The sequence below is a fragment of the Ranitomeya imitator genome, chromosome 5 (genome assembly GCF_032444005.1).
Source record: "Ranitomeya imitator isolate aRanImi1 chromosome 5, aRanImi1.pri, whole genome shotgun sequence".
Taxonomy (NCBI): Eukaryota; Metazoa; Chordata; class Amphibia; order Anura; family Dendrobatidae; genus Ranitomeya; species Ranitomeya imitator.
This window is the reverse complement of record NC_091286.1, coordinates 62,295,950-62,321,589: the sequence shown is the minus strand read 5'-3', so window position 1 is coordinate 62,321,589 and position 25,640 is coordinate 62,295,950. Positions and strand designations below refer to the sequence as shown.

At 45.6% G+C, this 25,640-nt stretch overlaps 2 protein-coding genes across 2 annotated transcripts in view; one reads left to right on the top strand and one right to left on the bottom strand.

Moving 5' to 3' along the window:
* Nucleotides 1-11,398, bottom strand: part of LOC138681320 (uncharacterized) — a 115,990-nt gene extending 104,592 nt beyond the window's left edge. The window contains exons 1-2 of the mRNA XM_069768730.1: nt 11,296-11,398; nt 2,434-2,626 (exon numbers count right to left, since the gene is read on the bottom strand). Of these exons, the coding sequence (XP_069624831.1) occupies nt 2,434-2,595 (162 nt within the window). The 5' untranslated portion in view covers nt 2,596-2,626; nt 11,296-11,398. The remainder of the gene's footprint in view (nt 1-2,433; nt 2,627-11,295) is intronic.
* A 7,664-nt stretch (nt 11,399-19,062) lies between these two features.
* C1D (C1D nuclear receptor corepressor) overlaps nt 19,063-25,640 on the top strand; it is a 41,074-nt gene continuing 34,496 nt past the window's right edge. Inside the window, exon 1 of the mRNA XM_069768729.1 lies at nt 19,063-19,158. The gene's annotated coding sequence lies outside the window, so the exon portion shown is untranslated. The remainder of the gene's footprint in view (nt 19,159-25,640) is intronic.

Sequence of the window (25,640 nt, the reverse complement as noted above, 5' to 3'; positions counted from 1 at the left end):
CTTCTGAGGATAAGTTTATCCGAGTCACCAGCCTCAGAAATCGCAGGTTAACAGCAGCTCAGATTAGAGACCAGGTCAATGCCACAAAGAGTTCAAGTAGCAGACACATCTCTACAACAACTGTTAAGAGGAGACTATGTGCAACAGGCCTTAATGGTAAAATAGCTGCTAGGAAACCACTGCTAAGGACAGGCAACAAGCAGAAGAGACTTGTTTGGGCTAAAGAACACAAGGAATGGACATTAGACCAGTGGGAATCTGTGCTTTGGTCTGATGAGTCCAAATTTGAGATCTTTGGTTCCAACCACCGTGTCTTTGTGCGACGCAAAAAGGTGAACGGATGGACTCTACATGCCTGGTTCCCACCATGAAGCATGGAGGAGGTGTGATAGTGTGGGGGTGCTTTGCTGGTGACACTGTTGGGGATTTATTCAAAATTGAAGGCATACTGAACCAGCATGTCTACAACAGCATATTGCAGCGGCATGCTATTCCATCCGGTTTGCGCTTAGTTGGACCATCATTTATTATTCAACAGAACAATGACCCCAAACACGCCTCCAGGCTGTGTAAGGGCTATTTGACCAAGAAGGAAAGTCCACCAGACCTGAACCCAATCAAGATGGTTTGGGGTGAGCTGGACCGCAGAGTGAAGGCAAAAGGGCCAACAAGTGCTAAACATCTCTGGGAACTCCTTCAAGATTGTTGGAAGACCATTCCCGGTGACTACCTCTTGAAGCTCATCAAAGCAAAAGGTGGCTACTTTGAAGAACCTAGAATATAACACATATTTTCAGCTGTTTCACACATTTTTGTTAAGTATATAATTCCACATGTGTTAATTCATAGTTTTGATGCCTTTAGTGTGAATGTACAATTTTTATAGTCATGAAAATACAGAAAAATCTTTAAACGAGAAGGTGTGTCCAAACTTTCGGTCTGTTCTGTATGTAGTGGCAATATATGGTCTGGTCAAAGTGTGGTGATATTTGTTCCTTATATGTGGTATTATTTGGTAGCTATGTGGTGGTAATATGTGGTCCGGCCATGGTGTGGTGGTATTTGATTCTTGTATGTGGTATTATTCAGTCACTATGTGGTGGTGATATGTGGTATGGTCATGGTGTTGTGGTATTTGTCCCTTGTATGTGGTATTATTCGATCATTATGTGGTGGTAATATGTGGTCTGATCATGGTGTGGCGGTATTTGTCCCTTGCATGTGGTATTATTGGTCATTATATGGTAGCAATATGTGGTCTGGTCATGGTAAGGTGGTATTTGTCCTTTGTACGTGGCATTATTCATTCACTACGTGGTAGTGATATCTAGACTGGTCATGGTGTGGCGATATTTGTTCCTTCTATGTAGTGACAATATATGGTCTGGTCAAAGTGTGGTATTATTCGGTAGCTATGTGGTGGTAATACGTGGTCTGGTCATGGTGTGGTGGTATTTGTTCCTTGTATGTGGCATTATTCGGTCACTATGTGGTGGTAATATGTGGACTGGTCATGGTGTGGTGGTATTTGTCCTTTGTATGTGGTATAGTTCTGTCACTATGTGGTGGTACTATGTGGTCTGGCAATGGTGTGACGGTATTTGTCCCTTGTATATAGTACTATTGTTCATTTTAAAAAATGAATGTGACTTAAAGAAACATAAAATATCCTCTACTCTTTTAAGGTATATTTTTATTTAACAAATGTTTAATAGGTTAGAGTAGAGCAGAGCCCGGCCAAAAGAGTATACCTTGTCATAGTGGCGACTTAAAAAAATCTTTTGGCCAAAACAAAAGCTGCTGGCTCTGCATGTGATCTGGTGTTAGATGGGAACGGTTACAGTGTGATTGATGAGGACGTGGTGCAGAAGTGGAGTTTTTCTATGAGTGGGCGTTAGGACTGTGGAAGGCTCGAGGGTAGGAGGCAGAGCTGGGGTGGAGCCTGGGCAGAGTCTCAAAGAGGCCTGAAAATGTTGCCAGTATGGTGCCCTGAAATTACTGGTGGCAGCCCTGGCCCTGCTGACATGTTCTTAGTTAACTCACTCTGCGGCCAGCAATGATCAGTGCAACACAGAGGCTGCTGAACACAGACGGTGCAAAATTTTGAATGTGACCCAATTGCAAAAATTATTTGTAGCCCAAAGAAAAACAAAATCCCCCCGTAGGTGTCCATGTCCTTTAACTTCTGGTTTAGATACCAACCATATTATTATAAGAAGCTAGACCGTCTATCAGCTTTATAACACTATCTCAGACATCTTTCCACCTGTTATTGTGTGCAATATATAACATTTCCTCAGACACAAGAACGCATCCACAGCACAGTCAAATGCATGAGATCCGCTGTATAAAGCCAAACAGCCCCTGGGATAAGGACACAGCCCTGCAAGAAGCATCAGAGACACAGCAATAAAGCTCTTCCAGCAGACTCACCAGCAAAATCCAGGAAGCTCCACTGTCGCTGGTCCAGGCGTCCACACTGATCTGCGCTACCTGACTGGGCACTACCGCCTGGTATCTCGTTATGTCGGGTGTGAAAGGAGGTTCTAGCTTTACTCCAGATACTGAGAGCTTCTCCAGGTCACAGTTATTCATCTTCTCCGTCTTCTTATGCGCTGCTCCAGTCCTGCAAATGACAATTTTAACAGATTTACAGTTAAAGAGGTATTCCCATCTCCAAGATCCTATCCCAATATGCGGCAGGTGAAATAATAACAATATTAGCAAGTACCTCCAATTAGAAATGTAGTATAGTTCTTCCGATTCGCTATATCTCCTTCCTCATGTGCAGGGCATTGCAGTAGCTTAGGTACCCATGGTGACAACCACTAACGGCTACCTGTCCCTATATGAGTGGTCGTAACTATGGATACCTAAGTTACTGCAATGCGCTGAACATGGGGTAAGGGACATTACCAGAAGAACTATACTACGGTACATTTCTAATTGGAGGTATTTGCTAACATTATTATTACACCTACTGCATATTGGGATAGGATCTTGGAAATGGGAATAACCCTTTAATTAAGACCCCAATTTGCTTTTAGACCTTTTCACACCTCCTGAGGCAAAAGCTAAAAGTGTATATAGGCCTCCCACATGCCCGGCAGATGACAAACTGTAGTCCTTGTGACTTGGCATGGGTCACATACCCTTTTTTTTTCAGCGTACAGAAATGTAATCTTCTGCATTTTCCTACAGAGGGAAAAAGCAGAACAGGCATATTGTGCGGTATCCATTGTTTAAAATGAGAGTCAATAGTTGTTCTATAGTGTATGCCTATACGGTGGTATGTGTAAGTAACTTCCATGGGGTGTATACATGGGGAAATACTCCCAACTAGTGATGAGCGAGTATACTCGTTGCTCGGGTTTTCCTGAGCGCGCTGGGGTGGTCTCCGAGTATTTTTTAGTGCTCTGAGATTTAGTTTTCCTTGCCCCAGCTGGATGATTTAAAGCTACTACCCAGCCTGAGTACATGTGGGGGTTGCCTGGTTGCTAGGGAATCCCCACATGCACTCAGGCAGGCTAGTAGCCACAAATCATTCAGCTGTGGTGATGAAAACGAAATCTCCGAACACTAACAAATACTCGGAGACCACCCAAGTGTGCTCTGGAAAACCCGAGCAACGCGTACACTCACTCATCACTAGTCACAACATATGCCTCCCAATGGAGGTAAAAGGTGACATGTAGCCAAAACCTTAAAGGGACTGTCCAGGTTTAAAATGAAAGTCTGCAGTCCTGGTGCATAACTGAAGACCTCTGAATCCTCACATCGTGTGCACTGCATGCTGGGGGGATGCTCCAGTGTTGGCAATAAGAGTGGGCGGTCACATGACCACAAGTATGTGATTTGCATACTTCCGGCCACACTCCAACTAGGCGTGCGCAGCCTCTGTCAATACAAGTCTAGTCTAGTCGCACGTGACTGCATGTATGTAAATTGCATACTTGCGGTCACGTGACTGCGCACTTTCGTCGCCGACACCAGAGAATATTGACAGCGCTCGATGTGACGATTGAGGCCACATTCACACTAGCAGTATTTGGTCAGTATTTTACCTCAGTATTTATAAGCCAAAACCAGGAGTGGGTGATAAATGCAGAAGTGGTGCATATGTTTCTATTATACTTTTCCTCTAATTGTTCCACTCCTGGTTTTCTCTTACAAATACTGAGGTAAAATACTGACCAAATACTGAACGTGGCCTGAGAAGTCTGCAGTCATAAAGTCCCTTTAATTGTAGTCTCTACCTTACAGTGGTTTCCCCAAAATTGAAAACATCTTTCTGGCCGCTGAGGGTCTGACTACTGGGACCCCCAGCAATCCTGAGAATGGGAGAATGGGATTGCAGCTTGTCAGACAGGTGTTGAATGCAGTGGAGGAGCGCATGCTTCACTTCTCTTCACTGAGTGAAAGTCGATGGCTGTACTCATTTTTGGCCAGTCCCACAGAGAATAAATGGAGAAGTAGTTGAGCCTGCGCACCTCGGCTCCCTACAAGACCGGGCTCTGCAGGGCCTCATTGTCCCCGGTCCCAGCAGCTGAACCCCCAGAGATCAGCAGGCTATCCCCTACACTCTGGGGGCTGTTGTCCACGCCGGCCTTGATGATGAGATGGGCTGGAGTCAGACGCTCCTGATTCATAGAATGTAAGTCCACAAGGACAGGGTCCTCTCCCCTCTGTACCAGTCTGTCACTGTAAACCTGTTTACAGTAAACGATATCTATAACCCTGTATGTAACCCCTTTGTCATGTACAGCACCATGGAATCAATGGTGCAATATAAATAAATAATAATAATAATAATAATTCATGAAGAGGTCGGGCCAGTTCACCTCTGTGTGCTCCTCGCCACAAATCCTACTCCAGTCCCTGCTGAACGCCATGCACGTCGCCGTCCTCGCTCCAATCACTTGGTATGAGCGGAGACACAATGGCGAGAGAACTCTAATGTCGCACCTCTGTAGCACAACCGATAGTTGTGATGACAAAAATGTGCAGCTTTCTAAAGCTTTCTATGACACGATACTGGTGTAAAAGCTTAGATGAATTGGGTTTCACATTTTGAGATCCAAACACATGCATTTAAGTAAAAAAAAATGTCTCCAATGGATGCCAACCCCTCAGTGAGCCATTACAGAGGGGCGCACAATGCACAAAGCTATTCCTGCAAGGTCTGTGCAGTTATGTAGTTACTGGATGGTGGCCCAATTCTAACGCATCGGGTATTCTAGAATATGCATCTCCACGTAGTATATTGCCCAGCCACGTAGTATATTGCCCAACCACGTAGCATATTGCCCAGCCATGTGGCATATCGCCCAGCCACGTAGTATATTGCCCAGCCACGTAGTATATTGCCCAGCCACGTAGTATATTGCCCAGCCACATAGTATATTGCCCAGCCACGTAGTATATTGCCCAGCCACGTAGTATATTGCCCAACCACGTAGTATATTGCCCAGCCACGTAGTAATTGTCCAGCCATGTAGTATATTGCCCAACCACGTAGTATATTGTCCAGTCACGTAGTATATTGCCCAACCACGTAGTATATTGCCCAACCACGTATTATATTGTCCAGTCACGTAGTATATTGGCCAGTCATGTAGTATATTGCCCAGTGACGTAGTATATTGCCCAGCCACATAGTATATTGCCCAGCCACGTAGTATATTGCCCAGCCACGTAGTATATTGCCCAGCGACGTAGTATATTGTCCAGCCACGTAGTATATTGCCCAACCACGTAGTATATTGCCCAACCACGTATTATATTGTCCAGTCACGTAGTATATTGGCCAGTCATGTAGTATATTGCCCAGTGACGTAATATATTGCCCAGCCACATAGTATATTGCCCAGCCACGTAGTATATTGCCCAGCGACGTAGTATATTGTCCAGCCACGTAGTATATTGCCCAGCCACATAGTATATTGCCCAGCCACGTAGTATATTGCCCAGCCACGTAGTATATTGCCCAACCACGTAGTATATTGCCCAGCCACGTAGTAATTGTCCAGCCATGTAGTATATTGCCCAACCACGTAGTATATTGTCCAGTCACGTAGTATATTGCCCAACCACGTAGTATATTGCCCAACCACGTATTATATTGTCCAGTCACGTAGTATATTGGCCAGTCATGTAGTATATTGCCCAGTGACGTAGTATATTGCCCAGCCACATAGTATATTGCCCAGCCACGTAGTATATTGCCCAGCCACGTAGTATATTGCCCAGCCACGTAGTATATTGTCCAGCCACGTAGTATATTGCCCAACCACGTAGTATATTGCCCAACCACGTATTATATTGTCCAGTCACGTAGTATATTGGCCAGTCATGTAGTATATTGCCCAGTGACGTAATATATTGCCCAGCCACATAGTATATTGCCCAGCCACGTAGTATATTGCCCAGCGACGTAGTATATTGTCCAGCCACGTAGTATATTGCCCAGCCACATAGTATATTGCCCAGCCACGTAGTATATTGCCCAGCCACGTAGTATATTGCCCAGCCACGTAGTAGTATATAATACAGCCCACGTAATATATTGCACAGCCCACGCAGTATATAGCAATGTGGGCACCATATCCCTGTTAAAAAAAAGAATAAATAATAGTTATATACTCACCCTCCGTTGGCCCCCGGATCGAAGCGGTTACCGACGCTCCTCGCGCGCTCCGGTCAGAAGAGTGCATTGCGGTCTCACGAGACCGCACGTCATCATCTCGCGAGACCGCAATGCATGGAGCGGTCACCGGGGCGTCGCGAGGAGCGGGAAAAGCCTTTTCCTGATCCGACAGACGGTGAGTATATACAGTTAGGTCCATATATATTTGGACAGAGACAACATTTTTCTAATTTTGGTTATAGACATCACCACAATGAATTTTAAACAAAACAATTCAGATGCAGCTGAAGTTCAGACTTTCAGCTTTCATTTGAGGGTATCCGCATTAAAATTGGATGAAGGGTTTAGGAGTTTAAGCTCCTTAACATGTGCCACCCTGTTTTTAAGGGGACCAAAAATAATTGGACAGATTCAAATAATTTTAAATAAAATGTTCATTTTTAGTACTTGGTTGAAAACCCTTTGTTGGCAATGACTGCCTGAAGTCTTGAACTCATGGACATCACCAGACGCTGTGTTTCCTCCTTTTTGATGCTCTGCCAGGCCTTCACTGTGGTGGTTTTCAGTTGCTGTTTGTTCGTGGGCCTTTCTGTCTGAAGTTTAGTCTTTAACAAGTGAAATGTGGCTCAATTGGGTTGAGATCAGGTGACTGACTTGGCCATTCAAGAATATTGCACTTCTTTGCTTTAATAAACTCCTGGGTTGCTTTGGCTTTATGTTTTGGGTCATTGTCCATCTGTAGTATGAAACGATGACCAATCAGTTTGGCTGCATTTGGCTGGATCTGAACACACAGTATGGCTCTGAATACCTCAGAATTCATTCGGCTGCTTCTGTCCTGTGTCACATCATCATAAACACTAGTGACCCAGTGCCACTGGCAGCCATGCATGCCCGAGCCATCACACTGCCTCCGCCGTGTTTTACAGATGATGTGGTAGGCTTTGGATCATGAGCTGTACCACGCCTTCACCATACTTTTCTCTTTCCATCATTCTGGTAGAGGTTGTTCTTGGTTTCATCTGTCCAAAGAATGTTCTTCCAGAACTGTGCTGGCTTTTTTAGATGTTTTTAGCAAAGTTCAGTCTAGCCTTTTTATTCTTGATGCTTATGAGTGGCTTGCACCGTGCAGTGAACCCTCTGTATTTACTTTCATGCAGTCTTCTCTTTATGGTAGATTTGGATATTGATACGCCGACCTCCTGGAGAGTGTTGGTCACTTGGTTGGCTGTTGTGAAGGGGTTTCTCTTCACCATGGAGATTATTCTGCGATCATCCACCACTGTTGTCTTCCGTGGGCGCCCAGGTCTTTTTGCATTGATGAGTTCACCAGTGCTTTCTTTCTTTCTCAGAATGTACCAAACTGTAGATGTTGCCACTCCTAATGTTGTAGCAATTTCTCGGATAGTTTTTTTTCTATTTTTGCAGCTTAAGGATGGCTTGTTTCACCTGCATGGAGAGCTCCTTTGACCGCATGTTTACTTCACAGCAAAACCTTCCAAATGCAAGCACCACACCTCAAATCAACTCCAGACCTTTTATCTGCTTAATTGAGAATGACATAACAAAGGGATCGCCCACACCTGTCCATGAAATAGCCTTGGAGTCAATTGTCCAATTACTTTTAATCCCTTTAAAAACAGGGTGGCACATGTTAAGGAGCTGAAACTCCTAAACCCTTCATCCAATTTTAATGTGGATACCCTCAAATGAAAGCTGAAAGTCTGAACTTCAACTGCATCTGAATTGTTTTGTTTAAAATTCATTGTGGTAATGTCTATAACCAAAATTAGAAAAATGTTGTCTCTGTCCAAATATATATGGACCTAACTGTAAGTATTTTTTATTATTTTTTTTTTTTTTAACATTAGATCTTTTTACTATTGATGCGGCATAGGCAGCATGAATAGTAAAAAGTTGGTCACACAGGGTTAATAGCAGCGTTAACGGAGTGTGTTACACCGTGGTCAACACTGCCATTAACCCTGTGTGAGCGCTGACTGGAGGGGAGAATGGAGCGGGCACTGACTGCGGGGAGGAAGGAGCTGCCATTTTTCCGCAGGACTGTGCCCGTCGCTGATTGGTCGTGGCTGTTTGCCACGACCAATCAGCGACTTGGATTTCCATGACAGACAGAGGCTGCGACCAATGAATATCCGTGACAGAAAGACAGACGGAAGTGACCCTTAGACAATTATATAGTAGACTAGATGGTGGCCCGATTCTAACTCATCGGGTATTCTAGAATATGCATGTCTGCATGTTCACGCAGTATATTGCCCAGTGATGTAGTATATTGCACAGCGACGTAGTATACAGCAAAGCCTCGTAGTATATTGCCCAGCCACATTGTAAATTGCCCAGCCACGTAGTATATTGCTCAGTGACGTTGTATATTGCCCAGTCACGTAGTATATTGCCCAATGATGTAGTATATTGCCCAGCCACGCAGTATATTGCCCAGTCACATAGTATATTGCCCAGTCACGTAGTATATTGCCCAGTGACGTAGTATATTGCCCAGTCACGTAGTATATTGCCCAGTCACGTAGTATATTGCCCAGCCACGTAGTATATTGCCCAGTCACGTAGTATATTGCCCAGTCACGTAGTATATTGCCCAGCCACGTAGTATATTGCCCAGCCACGTAGTATATAGCCCAGCCACGTAGTATATTGCCCAGTCACGTAGTATATTGCCCAGCCATGTAGTATATTGCCCAGTCACGTAGTATATTGCCCAGTCACGTAGTATATTGCCCAGCCACGTAGTATATTGCCCAGCCACGTAGTATATTGCCCAGTCACGTAGTATATTGCCCAGTCACGTAGTATATTACACAGCAACGTAGTATATTGCCCAGTGACGTAGTATATTGCACAACGACGTAGTATATTGCCCAGCTACATAGTATATTGCCCAGTCACGTAGTATATTGCCCAGTCACGTAGTATATTGCCCAACCACGTAGTATATTGCCCAGTCACGTAGTATATTACCCAGTCACGTAGTATATTGCCCAACCACGTAGTATATTGCCCAGTCACGTAGTATATTGCCCAGTCACGTAGTATACAGCACAGAGCCACATAGTATATTGCCCAGCCACGTAGTATATTACACAGCAACGTAGTATATTGCCCAGTCACGTAGTATATTGCCCAGTCACGTAGTATATTGCCCAGCCATGTAGTATATTGCCCAGTCACATAGTATACAGCACAGAGCCACATAGTATATTGCCCAGCCACGTAGTATATTACACAGCAACGTAGTATATTGCCCAGTCATGTAGTATATTGCCCAGTCACGTAGTATATTGCCCAGCCATGTAGTATATTGCCCAGCCACGTAGTATATTGCCCAGCCATGTAGTATATTGCCCAGTCACGTAGTATATTGCCCAGTCACGTAGTATATTGCCCAGCCACGTAGTATATTGCCCAGCCATGTAGTATATTGCCCAGTCACGTAGTATATTGCCCAGTCACGTAGTATATTACACAGCAACGTAGTATATTGCCCAGTCACGTAGTATATTGCCCAGTCACGTAGTATATTGCCCAACCATGTAGTATATTGCCCAGTCACTTAGTATATTGCCCAATCACGTAGTATATTGCCCAGTCACTTAGTGTATTGCCCCGTCACGTAGTATATTTCCTAGCCACGTAGTATATTGCCCAGTCACTTAGTATATTGCCCAATCACGTAGTATATTGCCCAACCATGTAGTATATTGCCCAGTCACTTAGTATATTGCCCAATCACGTAGTATATTGCCCAGTCACTTAGTGTATTGCCCCGTCACGTAGTGTATTGCCCAGCCACATAGTATATTGCCCAGCCACGTATGTCACAGGTTAAAAAATAAAAAATAAAGATACTCACCTTCGGATCCGAGGGCCCCTTGTAGTTCTAACATACTCATCTTCGGATCCGAGGGCCCCTTGTAGCGCGTGGCTGTCGCCATCTTCCGTTCCCAGGATGCATTGCGAAATTACCCAGATGACTTAGCAGTCTCGCGAGGCCGCTAAGTCTTCTGGGTAATTTCGCAATGCATTGCCGGGAACGGAAGATGGCGGACAACGGAGGGTGAGTATAGCAGGTTTTTTGTTTTTCTATTATTTTTAACATTATACTTTTTTTACTATTGATGCCGCATAGGCAGCATCAATAGTAAAAAGTTGGGGGACACACAGGGTTAATAGCAGCGGTTACGGAGTGCGTCACCCGCGGCATAACGCGGTCCGTTACCGCCGGCATTAACCCTGTGTGAGCGCTGACCGGAGGGGAGTGTGCGGGCGCCGGGCAGTGACTACGGGGAGTAAGGAGCGCCCATTTTCTTCCGGACTGTGCTCGTCACTGATTGGTCGTGGCTTTTTTTTCGCGACCAATCAGCAACTTGGATTTCCTTGACAGACAGAGGCCGCGACCAATGAATATCCGTGACAGAAAGACAGAAGGACAGAAAGACGGAAGTGATCCTTAGACAATCATATAGTAGATAGTGTAAAATGTGCAGTAATTACTGCAGACAGAACACACCGTGTGAGCGGGGTCGGACTGAGCAGTGCAGCAGACTCCCCAGCTACCCTGTACCGTGTAATGTCATGTGTCTAAATCCCACAGTCTACACCCGGACTACCTCTATCAGCTGTGCTCCTCTCACTCGCTCCTTCAGCTGCACTGAGGTTCTTCTCGCTAACACTAGCATCAATTGTGTCCTCGCTATATCCGCCATATTGCCGTGGTTGCTGATATTGGAATACATGCATTCTGGTCTTCGGGAAAATGGCCGCCAATATTTAGCTCTGCACACTAAACTGAAGACAAATTCCAGTTAACAAAAGCTGTAACTAAGGACTCGGTTACCAAGCTGCATGGGAGTAATAAAGTGACCACGTGACTTATCAGCTATTGGAGGACTACAAGTTCGGTATACACCTCTCATTGTACGAGTCAGAGACTGCTCATATATTACCGGGCAGGAAGCGCTCTGCTGTAATGTGACACGGTGATCATCTGCACATGAAGCTGCTCTGGGGGCAGGTGATGATCTGCACTTTTTGGGGGGCTGCTCTGGGGCAAGTGATGATCTGCACTTTTTGGGGGGCTGCTCTGGGGCAGGTGATGATCTGCACTTTGGGGGCAGGTGATCTGCACTTTTGGGGGCTACTCTGGGGGCAGGTGATGATCTGCACTTTTTGGAGGGCTGCTCTGGGGCAAGTGATGATCTGCACTTTTTGGAGGGCTGCTCTGGGGCAGGTGATGATCTGCACTTCAGGGGCAGGTGATCTGCACTTTTGGGGGGGGCTACTCTGGGGAAGGTGATGATCTGCACTTTGGGGGCAGGTGATGATCTGCACCTCAGGGGCAGGTGATCTGCACTTTTGGGGGGGCTACTCTGGGGCAGGTGATGATCTGCACTTTTTGGGGGGCTGCTCTGGGGCAGGTGATGATCTGCACTTTTTGGGGGGCTGCTCTGGGGCAGGTGATGATCTGCACTTTTTGGGGGGCTGCTCTGGGGCAAGTGATGATCTGCACTTTTTGGAGGGCTGCTCTGGGGCAGGTGATGATCTGCACTTCAGGGGCAGGTGATCTGCACTTTTGGGGGGGGCTACTCTGGGGAAGGTGATGATCTGCACTTTGGGGGCAGGTGATGATCTGCACTTCAGGGGCAGGTGATCTGCACTTTTGGGGGGGGCTACTCTGGGGCAGGTGATGATCTGCACTTTGGGGGCAGGTGATGATCTGCACTTTGGGGGCAGGTGATGATCTGCACTTGGGGGCTTTTCTGGGGTCAGATGATGTGATTTGTAAAGTAAAATTCCTGATTATTAACCTGCAGGTTCATGATGAAAGAATTGTGCAGTCATCTCCCGCCCTCACACAGTTTGCACATGTATCATCGCTGCCCTTGGTGTCAGGGTCCCGAACTGATAGATAGTACTATAGATCTTTAATTTGCCCCCATGTTACATGTGTCTCATACAAGTCTATGGCAGTGATTCAGGCTGGAATTCTGCACAGTAAATGGTCAGCGAGCTCCTGTACAGCGCAGCTAACCTCTTACATGTCTAGACATCTGCACATTGTGAAATGCACAGCTGCCCTGTATGGATCAGATTTGTGATGTAACAGTTTCTGTAAGGCCGGGGTCACACTAGAGTTTTACGGACGTATGAGAGGCGCAAAAACAACGCATTGCACACGGACCAATGATTCTCTATGGGGCAGCTTCTATCTGCCGTGTATTTCGCAGCCGTATTTTACAGCCGTACAAAATCGCAGCATGCTGCGTTTGTCAGCGTATTGCGCAAAAAATCCGCCAATGAAAGTCTATGGGGGCCAGAAAAATAGGGATTACACACGGACCAACAGTGTGATTTGCGAGAAATACGTAGCGGTGTTCTATAGAAAAGCCGGCAATTCAGTGCGGTGTACAGTAAAATCACACTGACAGGTTAGAATAGAATCTACTATATGATTGTCTAAGGGTCACTTCCGTCTATACTTCCGTCTGTCCTTCTGTCACGGTTATTCATTTGCTGATTGGTCTCGCCAGCTCCCTGTCATGGCTGCCGTGACCAATCAGCGTCGGGTACAGTCCGGAAGAAAATGGCCGCTCCTTACTCCCCGCAGTCAGTGCCCGGCGCCCGCATACCCCCCTCCGGTCACCGCTAACACAGGGTTAATGCCGACGGTAACGGACCGCGTTATGCCGCCGGTAACGCACTCCATTAACGCCGCTATTAACCCTGTGTGTCCCCAACTTTTTACTATTGATGCTGCCTATGCGGCATCAATAGTAAAAAATGTAATGTTAACCCCTTCATGACCTTGGGATTTTTCGTTTTTCCATGTTCGTTTTTCACTCCCCTCCTTCCCAGAGCCATAACTTTTTTATTTTGCCGTCAATTTGGCCATGTGAGGGCTTATTTTTTCCGGGACGAGTTGTACTTTTGAACGACAACATTGGTTTTACCATGTTGTGTCCTAGAAAACGGGAAAAAAATTCCAAGTGCAGTGAAATTGCAAAAAAAGTGCAGTCCCACACTTGTTTTTTGTTTGGCTTTTTTGCTAGGTTCACTAAATGCTAAAACTGACCTACCATTATGATTCTCTAGGTCATTACGAGTTCATAGACACCAAACATGACTAGGTTATTTTATACTTAAGTGGTGAAAAAAATTCCAAACTTTGCTAAAAAAAAACAAACAAAAAAAAAATTGCGCCATTTTCCGATACTTGTAGCGTCTCCATTTTTCATGATCTGGGGTTGGTTGAGGGCTTATTTTTTGCGTGCCGAGCTGGCGTTTTTAAGGATAGCATTTTGGTTCAGATACGTTCTTTTGATCGCCCGTTATTGCATTTTAATGCAATGTCGCGGCGACCAAAAAAAACGTAATTCTGGCATTTCAATTTTTTTTCTCGCTACGCTGTTTAGCGATCAGGTTAATGCTTTTTTTTTTATTGATCGGGCGATTCTGAACGCGGCGATACCAAATATGTGTAAGTTTGATTTTTATCTTTATTGATTTATTTCGATTGGGGCGAAAGGGGGGTGATTTAAACTTTTATATTTTTTTTTTAAACTTTTGCCATGCTTCAATAGCCTCCATGGGAGGCTAGAAGCAGGCATAGCACGATCGGCTCTGCTACATAGCAGCGATCTGCTGTTCGCTGCTATGTAGCAGAAAATCAGGTGTGCAGTGAGCGCCGACCACAGGGTGGCGCTCACAGCTGCCGGGGTTCTGTAATCATAGAGGTCTCAAGGACCTCTATGATTACAATACTGAAGCATCGCCGACCTCCGATCATGTGATGGGGGTCAGCGATGCCGTCATTTCCGGCCGCCCGGATGCGGTAGTTAAATGCCGCTGTCTGCATTTGACAGCGGCATTTAACTAGTTAATAGGTGCAGGCAGATCGCGATTCTGCCTGCGCCTATTGCGGGCACATGTCAGCTGTGCAAAACAGCTGACATATCCCGGCTTTGATGCGGGCTCACCGCCGGAGCCCGCATCAAAGAGGGGCTTCTGACCTCGGACTTACTATCCTGTCCGAGGTCAGAAAGGGGTTAAAAATAATTAAAAAAAAAAACAGCTATACTCACCCTCCGTAGTCGCTCACGCCGGCCGCCATCTTGCGTTGCAGGTTTCGGTGACAAAGATTGTATGGGAGAAGGACCTGCCATGACGTCACGGTCATGTGACTGCGACATCATCACAGGTCCTGCGCTCATACCAACCCTGGGACCGGAAGCTGCCGTGGACTACAAGGGGCCCTCGGAAAGGTGAGTATATGTTTATTTTATGTTTATTTAACTGTGACAAACCTGGCTGGGCAATATACTACGTGGCTCTGTGCTGTATACTACGTTGCTGTGCAATATACTACGTCACTGGGCAATATACTACGTCACTGGGCAATATACTACGTCACTGGGCAATATACTATGTGGCTCTGTGCTGTATACTATGTCACTGGGCAATATACTACGTGGCTCTGTGCTGTATACTACGTTGCTGTGCAATATACTACGTCACTGGGCAATATACTACGTCACTGGGCAATATACTACGTCACTGGGCAATATACTATGTGGCTCTGTGCTGTATACTATGTCACTGGGCAATATACTACGTGGCTGTGCAATATACGTGGCTGGGCAATATACTACGTGGCTGGGCAATATACTACGTGGCTCTGTGCTGTATACTACGTCACTGGGCAATATACTACGTCGCTGTGCAATATACTACGTCACTGGGCAATATACTACGTGGCTGTGCAATATACTAAGTCACTAGGCAATATACTAAGTGACTGGGCAATATACTACGTCGCTGTGCAATATACTACATCACTGGGCAATATACTACGTCGCTGTGCAATATACTACATCACTGGGCAATATACTACGTCGCTGTGCAATATACTACATCACTGGGCAATATACTACGTGGCTGCGCAATATACTAAGTAACTGGGCAATATACTACGTGACTGGGCAATATGCTACATGGTTGTGCAATATACTACGTGGGCTGTTCAATATACCACGTGGGCTGTTCAATATACCACGTGGGCTGTGCAATATACCACGTGGGCTGTGCAATATACTACGTGGCTGGGCAATATACTACGTGACTGGGCAATATACTACGTGGCTGCGCAATATACTACGTGGCTGTGCAATATACTACGTGACTGGGCAATATACTACGTGGACATACATATTCTAGAATACCCGATGCGTTAGAATCGGGCCACCATCTAGTAGATAGAATAAGTGTCTACACATAGAGTAGGTATATATTTATATATATATATTTTTTAATACAGCGCTAGATAGCATAAAAGCCAGTAATTCAATTGCCGACTTTTGCTATCTCCTTATCAAACCCGACAGGATATGAGACATGGTTTACATACAGTAAACCGTTTCATATCCCTTATTTTTTTATATTTCTCACTAATAATGTTAGTAGTGTGCGCGCAAAATTTGGGGGCTCTAGCTGTTAAAATAAAGGATTAAATCACGGCAAAAATTGACATGGGCTCCCGTGCAATTTTCTCCACCAGAGTGGGAAAGCCAGTGACTGAGGGCAGATATTAATAGCCTGTAGAGGGTCCATAGTTATTGCCCCCCCCCTGGCTAAAAACATCCTCAGCCACCCCAGAACAGGCAGATCTGGAAGATGCGCCTATTCTGGCACTTGGCCACTCTCTTCCTACTCCCGTGTAGCGGTGGGATATGGGGTAATAAAGGGTTAATGTCACCTTGCTAATGTAAGGTGACATGAAGCCTGGTTAACAATGGAGAGGCGTCAACAAGACACCTATCCATTATTAATCCGATAGTAGTAAAGGGTTAATGGCACACACACATTATGAAATAAAGTATTTTAATGAAATAAATACACACATGGGGTTGTAAAATCTTTATTGTACGCTTAATCCACCTGAAGACCATTGTTCTGTAAAAGAAAAAAGCAATAATATCCTATACCTTTCCGGCGTCCCACGCTATAAATCCATCTGAAGGGGTTAAATAATTTTACAACCAGGAGCTCTGCTAATGCAGCTCTTGCTCCTGCTTGTAAAAACTGGTGGATGACTGGATACCAGGGAAACCTAGCATTGTACTGGAGGTGATGCGCCCCCTGCTGGCAGAAACTCATATGAACTGTAGAGTGGGAATTTTTCTGAATATTTTCTCAATTGAATTACCGGCTTTTAAGCTATCTAGCTCTGCATGAAATATATATATATATATATGTGTCTCAGTGACATATATATATAGACTGTATATGTGTTTTCACAAATATTTGAGCCCACGGATCCATTATACGTCCATTTTGCAAGGTTGCGAGGAAAAAAATGCATTACGGATGCCATACGGATTACATACGGAGGTTTACATGCGCAAAATACGCAGCCGCACCCTGCCTACAGATGACATACGGATCACTGTTTAGGGATTATTTCTGTGTATTACGCCTGTAGTGTGACGCCGGCCTAAATCAGATGTGACTGTGATACAAGTCTATCGGTGTGTAATAAATGCGATGCCACAGAGTCATGGAATCCCAGCATATTTTACTATTAATCGTGTGTGTGGTGTCACCACTTACCAAGCTTTGCACTAATATTTTACGTTTATGGTCGTTCTGATCCTTCTCACCAGTCCGGTTTCTTCCTTCTTTTGGTTTTCACGATTATTACACAGGTAGGTGGGAAGGAGCACAGAACCGCCGACCACAAGGGTGCAAGGAGCGCTGTGCTTGGTTTGACCAGTCATTAGAGGGAACCTGTCAGGTCGGTTAGTGGGCAGGTTCCCAGCTGCAGTGTGGTAACGGAATTTCCCCGGGAGCCACCGCTCACAGCCGGCGGCTACCGGGGGAATTACTGATGAGCGCTCACTGGACCGGGCGCCCTGTCTGCTCCCTCTCCGGACGTGTCCGCAGCAGTGACGGGCGCCCCGTTCCCTCACCGGCTCTTCTGCGCGGTATTCGGTGCCTTCCTCATATTGCAGCATTTCTGCACCATTAGGCCATTCCGGCTCCGTGCATTCTGGGCTTTTTTCCGTGCAGGTTTATCAGCGGTGATTTTTACCTCAGTTTGATGTCAGGTTTTGTTTTGAAAACGTCCCGTTGGCTTTAACCCCTTAGTGACCGAGCCAAATTTTTGAAATCTGACCAGTGTCACTTTATGTGGTAATAACTCTGCAACGTTTCAACAAATCCCAGTGATTTTGAGATTGTTTTTTCGTGACACATTATACTTTATGATAATGGTAAATTTAGTTCAACATTTTTTGTGTTTATTTATAAAAAATATCAAAAATTTGAGAAAAATGTTAAAAAATTAGCAATTTTCTAAATTTGAATGATTATCCCTTTAATCCAGATAGTCATACAACAGCAAACCATTAATAAATAACATTTCCCACATGTCGGCTTTACATCAGCACCATTTGTAAAATGTTATTTTATTTTGTTTGCATTTTAGGAGGTTTAAAAATGTAGCAGCAATTTTTCATTTTTTCAAAGAAATTTACAAAATTTATTTTTTTAGGGACTTATCCATGTTTGAAGTGACTTTAGGGGTCCCATATATTGGGAAACCCCCAAATGTGATGCCATTTTAAAAACAGCACCCCCTGACATATTGAAAACTGCTGTCAGGTAGATTATTAACCCTTCAGGTGCTTTACAGGAATTAATGCAAAGTGGTATGACAGAAATGAAAATGTGTATTTTTACCACCTAAGTGTTGCTAACTTCTAAACAGATTACTACAGCCGTCAGACTCTAAGGCCGCTATTTGGCCATGAATTGCCATCGCAAACATCAGGACCACACAATCATGATCTGAGGGCACCAATTGTGACAAAGAAGAAGCCCCCACACACTGTTAACCATTTATAATGATGTAGTCACTATTGACACTAGCATCTAAGGGGTTAAACAGATATGGACGGTGCAAATACTGATCGTGGCTGGTACAGCAAGTTGTCAGCTATAGTGGACAGCCGACAGATGCTGGATTGTCATCTGTATGGGGAGGCTATTCTCTTATATCTCAGGTCAGTTAAAAGACGTATTGGCGGTCATTAAGGGGTTAATAAAACCTCACTGACCCCGGAGCGGATTCCATGCGTCTCTGCCGCTGTGGGAACACCGCAATAAGGTTTTACCTGCAGCGTTTCCGCATCACATTCAAATCTACGGGGAAAAATCCACAACTGAAACGCAGATTTACGACAAGAGTAATGGACCCTCAGCAGCACCTGCCGCCTCAGTGACAGACGCGGTATAATACGCCGCCGTGTCTGCCGCCGCCGGGTGTACACTGTGTGTACAGGTGTTGCACTGACTGCACAGAGCACTAGCTCCGGTTATAAGCCCCGCCTCTTCCTGTCCCTCGCCCACGTGACCTCTCCTCTCCGGCATGCACCGGAAGTCCCGCGGGCGGGCGGGCCGGTGTGTGAGCAGGACAGGTAATGTGTGCGGTGATGCGGTTGTGCACTGCTCGGTGCGGTGTTGTTGCACAGCGGCCGTGTACTGGGAGCAGCGGTCACGTGACTATAGCTGTGACTGTTCGCGCCGCCGCTATGATTTGTACCACGTGACGGCGTGGCAGGGACATTATTGGCTTCCTATATCTCCCTGCCTGTGCAGCGGCTGCAGGGCCCCACTATCCGCTCATCTCTCTGGGGGGAGTCGTCTCCTTATTTTCTGCTTGTACTTAACGCTCCAGAGTCAGATAATTTCCTGCTTTACTATCAGTGCATGGTCTTCTCATCCCTTTAAGTGGTCACATGATCTTTAAAGGGGCATTCCCACCACATAATGTTATGTATCACCAGGACTGACCATTATAGTACAATAATCGGGGGTCCGATCTCCTGTTGCTGATCTCTGGGAACCAAACATCAGAAGCCCCTTGTTCACTTTTTTTCCCCTTGCTCGGGAATGACCTGCAGCACAGAGGATTACAGCACGGAGCCATCCACCGTGCTGGGAGAAATACGGAGGCCGCAGTGTCTTAAAGGGCTCCTCCACGTCTGCCTGGCTCCCCCAGCCGCTCCGCTCTCCTCTGTCAAAAGTGGTTTTACCACTTCGATGAATTGTGAAGGCTGCAGCCAATCAGTGTGATCATTGATTGGCTGCAGCAGTCATGTGACCCCCCCTCTGGATGGTGGGGGACACGGTGCAGACTATGGACCGGTTCAGAAGTGGATAACCCCAATTTTTAGCTCTGCTGCCCTTGTTATTGTGACTTTCATGACCGACCCTGAACGAGTAATGGAATCCTCACCTCTGATTGAGAAACTGCTCTTGGCCGTGTTCACACATTGAGCTCAGTTTTTTGTTTTTTTTTTTGCATTTTTCTGAAAACTGGGTCAAGTTTTGTTGCTTTGACCGCAGTGTTGGAAAATCAAAACAACGAATCTCCTGAATAGTGTGGTGTACAGTGCCAGCAATGAAATTACACTTTAGGAAAACTCGTGTGTGAGTGTGACATGTGTCCCCCGAGCTAATTTACCAGCTCTTTTTACTTACATACATCGCCCTTTGGTTTCTTTAAAAAAAAATAAAAAATGTTGCGCAGTTGGGCTTTTACAGGATGTTTTTCACTGATATTATGGGTTTAGGCCATAAATCAGCTGATAGAAACTCTGAATGCGCTCGCTGCCAGATTCTCAGTTCACTTATTCTACAGCCACCAATAGACAAGGCACAACACAGACTATGGAAGGTAAAGGATACACATTTATAATGAAACCCATTTGCAAAAATGACTTTTTTTAAATCCCAAATGTTTGCATGTAAGGAAAAAAACGTTCCCAAAGGTGGATAACCTCTGGAAGGCCGGTGTCACACTTGTGAATCCAGGAGCAGGGCGACATATGTCTTCTCTCTTCTAGTTCTCATTCCTTTTAAATCCGCTTTGGCGAGAAAAACTGCGTGTAAGACTCCAGTGTAATCCAGGGTCTCCATCTATCAGTGGTTCTGCCTGAGCCAGACACAACTGGACACATTTTGGCTATGTGCACACTTTGCAGATTCCACTGCGGATTTTTCCGGAGCGGAATTCCAAAATCCGCAGTGAAAACCTGTCGCGGTTTTTACTGCGGATTTATCGCGGTTTTTACTGCGGTTTCTTCTGCAGATTTTCATCTGCAGTTTCCTATTGGAGCAGGTGAAAATCCGCAGAAAAGAAGTGACATGCTGCGGAATGTAAACCGCAGCGTTTCCGCACGTTTTTTTCCGCAGCATGTGCACTGTTTTTTTTGTTTCCCATAGGTTTACATTGTACTGTAAACTCATGGGAAACTGCTGCAGATCCGCAGCGGTCAAATCCGCTGCGGATCCGCCGCAAAATCCGCAAAGTGTGAATATAGCCTTAATGCGTTGGTCCTCAAGCACATTTTTTTTTTCTGTCTCTTGCACCAATCCAGCATAAAAACTGATATACCGGATGACTGTGAGAGATCCTAGAAATATATGGGGTTACCAAAAACGCCAGACAGTTGGGTAAATGGAAATGAGGCCTTTTCCCCTGTTTAAAAGGGGTTGTCCAGGGCTGTTAGTTTTTAGGCCCATTAGTAAAAAAACAAGCAAAAAACAGGTAGTTGCTGGTCTACCCAGCGTCTGCTCAGGGCAGTCACCAACCGCTCCTGCCGGAGATTCAGCTGCTCCATGTTCTGGGCTGCTATATACTATATACAGGAGGAGATGACACACAGGTATATACTATATACAGGAGGAGATGACACACAGGTATATACTATATACAGGAGGAGATGACACACAGGTATATACTATATACAGGAGGAGATGACACACAGGTATATACTATATACAGGAGGAGATGACACACAGGTATATACTATATACAGGGGAGATGACACACAGGTATATACTATATACAGGGGAGATGACACAGCAGGTATATACTATATACAGGAGGAGATGACACACAGGTATATACTATATACAGGAGGAGATGACACACAGGTATATACTATATACAGGAGGAGATGACACACAGGTATATACTATATACAGGAGGAGATGACACATGGTTATATACAATATACAGGAGGAGATGACACAGCAGGTATATACTATATACAGGGGAGATGACATACAGGTGTATACTATATACAGGAGATGACATACAGGTGTATACTATATATAAGGGAGATGACAAACATGTATATACTGAGGTGAAAATGAGAGGTGTGAGGTGAAAATGAAAAGGTGTGAGTGCAAAATGAGAGGAGCGAGGGAAAATAGTGGAGTGATTGGAAAATGACAAGTGTTAGGGGGGGGAAATGAGAGGAGTGAGGGGAAAATAACAGAAGTGAGGTGCTATGACTAACCACAGATATTTACTATGCCCAGGCAACGCCGGGCTCTTCAGCTAGTCTACTATATAAATTGAAAATGGCGCCCGCCTTGCCTGCATAGTAGCAGCCATTGGTGTATATAGAGGTTATCGATAGCTGCTACTGCACAGGTGGCGGCGGCACCATCTTGCTAGAGAAATAAATTTCCTCCTCCAAGACGGCGGCAACTGTGCAGTAGCAGCTATCGATCACCTCTATATACACCAATGGCTGCTATTACGCTGGCGAGGCGGGCGCCATTTTCAAGTGGATGTTTTTTATATCAAGATAACCTCAACCATAATAATTCTATACACATTACACATGTGATTTTGCTGCAGTGCAGATTCCACGGCCGGTGCCTGCCTGCAGAAAGGTTTTTTTTTTCCCAGTAGATATATATAATATTCATTATGTAAACTAGGGGGCAGGTCAGTCAGGGATCATTGACCTCTTAGAAGCCATCAGTATGAATAGCTAATCAGAGCACCACATGAACAGGCCGCCCCGGAGCACGAGCATATCATTAACCCTAACTGAAAATAAAGATTACACAACAACCACAAGACGGATCTCGTCACCAGGTATCATTGTAATCAGTGTAACGACGTCGACCTGACACTGTGTGTAGGTTACTTAGCACAATTCTGCTGACGGGTTCCTTTTAAATAAATATTCAGGGGAGAAGTACAAATAGAAGAGCAAAAATGGCTGCATTAGACGGTCCTCTTTAAGGCCACATGCACACTATCAGTATTTGGCCAGTATTTTACCTCAGTATTTGTAAGCCAAAATCAGGAGAGGAACAATCAGAGGAAAAGTATCATAGAAACATATGCACCACTTCTGTATTTATCACCCACTCCTGGTTTTGGCTTAGGCTACTTACACACTAGCATTTATTTTCATACGTCGCAATGCGTCGTTTAGGGGAAAAAACGCATCCTGCAAAGTTGTTTGCAGGATGCGTTTTTGCCCCATAGACTAAGGGTACCGTCACACTATAACATTTCGATCGCTACGACGGTACGATTCGTGACGTTCCAGCGATATCGTTACGATATCGCTGTGTCTGACACGCAGCAGCGATCAGGGATCCTGCTGAGAATCGTACGTCGTAGCAGATCGTATGGAACTTTCTTTCATCGCTGGATCTCCCGCTGTCATCGCTAGATCGGTGTGTGTGACACCGATCTAGCGATCTAGCGATGCGATCCAGCGATGCGTTCGCTTGTAACCAGGGTAAACATCGGGTAACTAAGCGCAGGACCGCGCTTAGTTACCCGATGTTTACCCTGGTTACAAGCGTTAAACTAAAAAAAAACAAACAGCACATACTTACATTCTGGTGTCCGTCAGGTCCCTTGCCGTCTCTGCTTCCCGCACTGTGACTGCCGGCCGTAAAGTGAAAGCAGAGCACAGCGGCTGTGCTTTCACTTTCACTTTACGGCCGGCAGTCACTGAGTGCGGGAAGCAGACTGCAAGGGACCTGACGGACACCGGAATGTAAGTATGTGCTGTTTTTTTTTTTTTTTTAGTTTAACACTTGTAACCAGGGTAAACATCGGGTAACTAAGCGCGGTCCTGCGCTTAGTTACCCGATGTTTACCCTGGTTACCCAGGGACCTCGGCATCGTTGGTCGCTGGAGAGCTGTCTGTGTGACAGCTCCCCAGCGACCACACTACGATTTACCTACGATCACGGCCAGGTCATATCGCTGGTCGTGATCGTAGGTAAATCGTATAGTGTGACGGTACCCTAACATTAGCGACGCATTGACACTCGTCGCAACCGTCGTGCGACGGTTGCGCCGTGTTGTGGCGGACCGCTGGGAGCAAAAAACGTTACATGTAATGTTTTTTGCTGCCGACGGTCCGCCATTTCAGACCGCGCATGCGCGACCGGAACTCCGCCCCCACCTCCCCGTACCTCACAATGGGGCAGCGGATGCGCTGGAAAAATGCATCCGCTGAACCCCGTTGTGCGGCGCTTTCGCTGCTTGCGTCGGTGCGCCGCAACGTCGCATAGCGACGTGCGGTGCACGACGCAAGTGTGAAAGTAGCCTTACTAATACTGAGGTAAAATACTGACCAAATGCTGAATGTGTGAATGTGGCCTAAGCTGGTTATTCTCCAGCTGCGCCCCTATACACCATTGATCTCTGCCAGCACCACATGGCGCACAGCACTCATTGGCCTTTTCTGCTCATCCCGATCATTTCAGGTTGCTGTAGTTCAGGCTGGCGCTCTGCCCAAAATCTGTTTGAGCTATTTTTCCTGCCAGAGATTGGAGTAGGACTGTCTTTGCTTTCTGGTCAGGCTGCCAGTGATTGTTCAGGGTTATTGATGTGGTTACCTGTCTCATTTAGTCTGTATCCGGCGCAGATTAACAGTCTGGTAATGATGGATGATGATGACTTCCACACAGCGTATAAAACTGGCACACGTCATGGGGCATGACCTCTCTGGTACTGGCGTAACTCCGTTTCAGTATTTGGTCAGTATTTTACCACAGTATTTGTAAACCAATACCAGGAGAGGGTGATTAATACAGAAGTGATGACATGATACTAATATACCTTTCCTCTGATTGTTCCTCTCCGGATTTTGGCTTACATATACTGATGTGCAAATTGCCTCTTCATAGAGGACGAGAACTCTAGTGTCATCTCTAGGAAGTAGCAATTCTAAAAGTCAATATCAAGTCTTTAACAAGCTTCGTCACATGACTTGGGATAAAAGCCAAAATCTCAATTTGCAGATACTGTTTCAGGGTGCTGCCCCTCATCAGTGCAAAGTCTGTGATCTGGTTTGGCTGGGTGAGAGGTGTCTTATTAGAATCCCACGTTTCTCCTTGTGGAAAGTGACATTTCAAGCCTGACATGCCAAGGTGAGGAGACTTTTAAGCAGGGCAGTGGAGTCAGTTGGAGCCCATTTTGGTGGAGTCGGAGGTTTGGCTTACTGACTCCATAGCCCTGCTTTTAAGACACAATGCTCCTCTGGGAAATATGCAAATTGTCTCTTCAGAGAGGAAATACTGATGTAAAATACTGAATATGAGAACGTGGCCTTACTTGTACAATCCCTTCTTAGGCCATGTTCACATGTTGCGTCCGGTCACTGCGGGTTTTCCCGCAGCGGATTTGATAAATCTGCAGGGCAAACCTGCTGCGGTTATCCCTGCAGATTTATCGCGGTTTGTACTGCGGGTTCCGCTGCGGGATTTTACCCCTACTATTGGTGCTGCATATGCAGCAATATGCAGCATCAATAGTAATGTTAAAAATAATAAAATCATGATGATATACTCACCCTCTGTCGTCCCGATCTCCTCGGCGCTGCTGTGTGACCAGGACCTTCATGACGTCACGGTCATGTGACCGCGACGTCACCGCAGGTCCTGGTCGCATAGCAAACCTGAGACCGGACGGCCACGTGCAGCGCTGAGACTTCAGAGGTGAGTATAACATTATTTTTTATTTTAATTCTTTTTTTTTACCACAAATATGGTTCCCGGGGCCTGGAGGAGAGTCTCCTCTCCTCCACCCCGGGTATAACCCGCACATTATCCGCATTACTTCCCG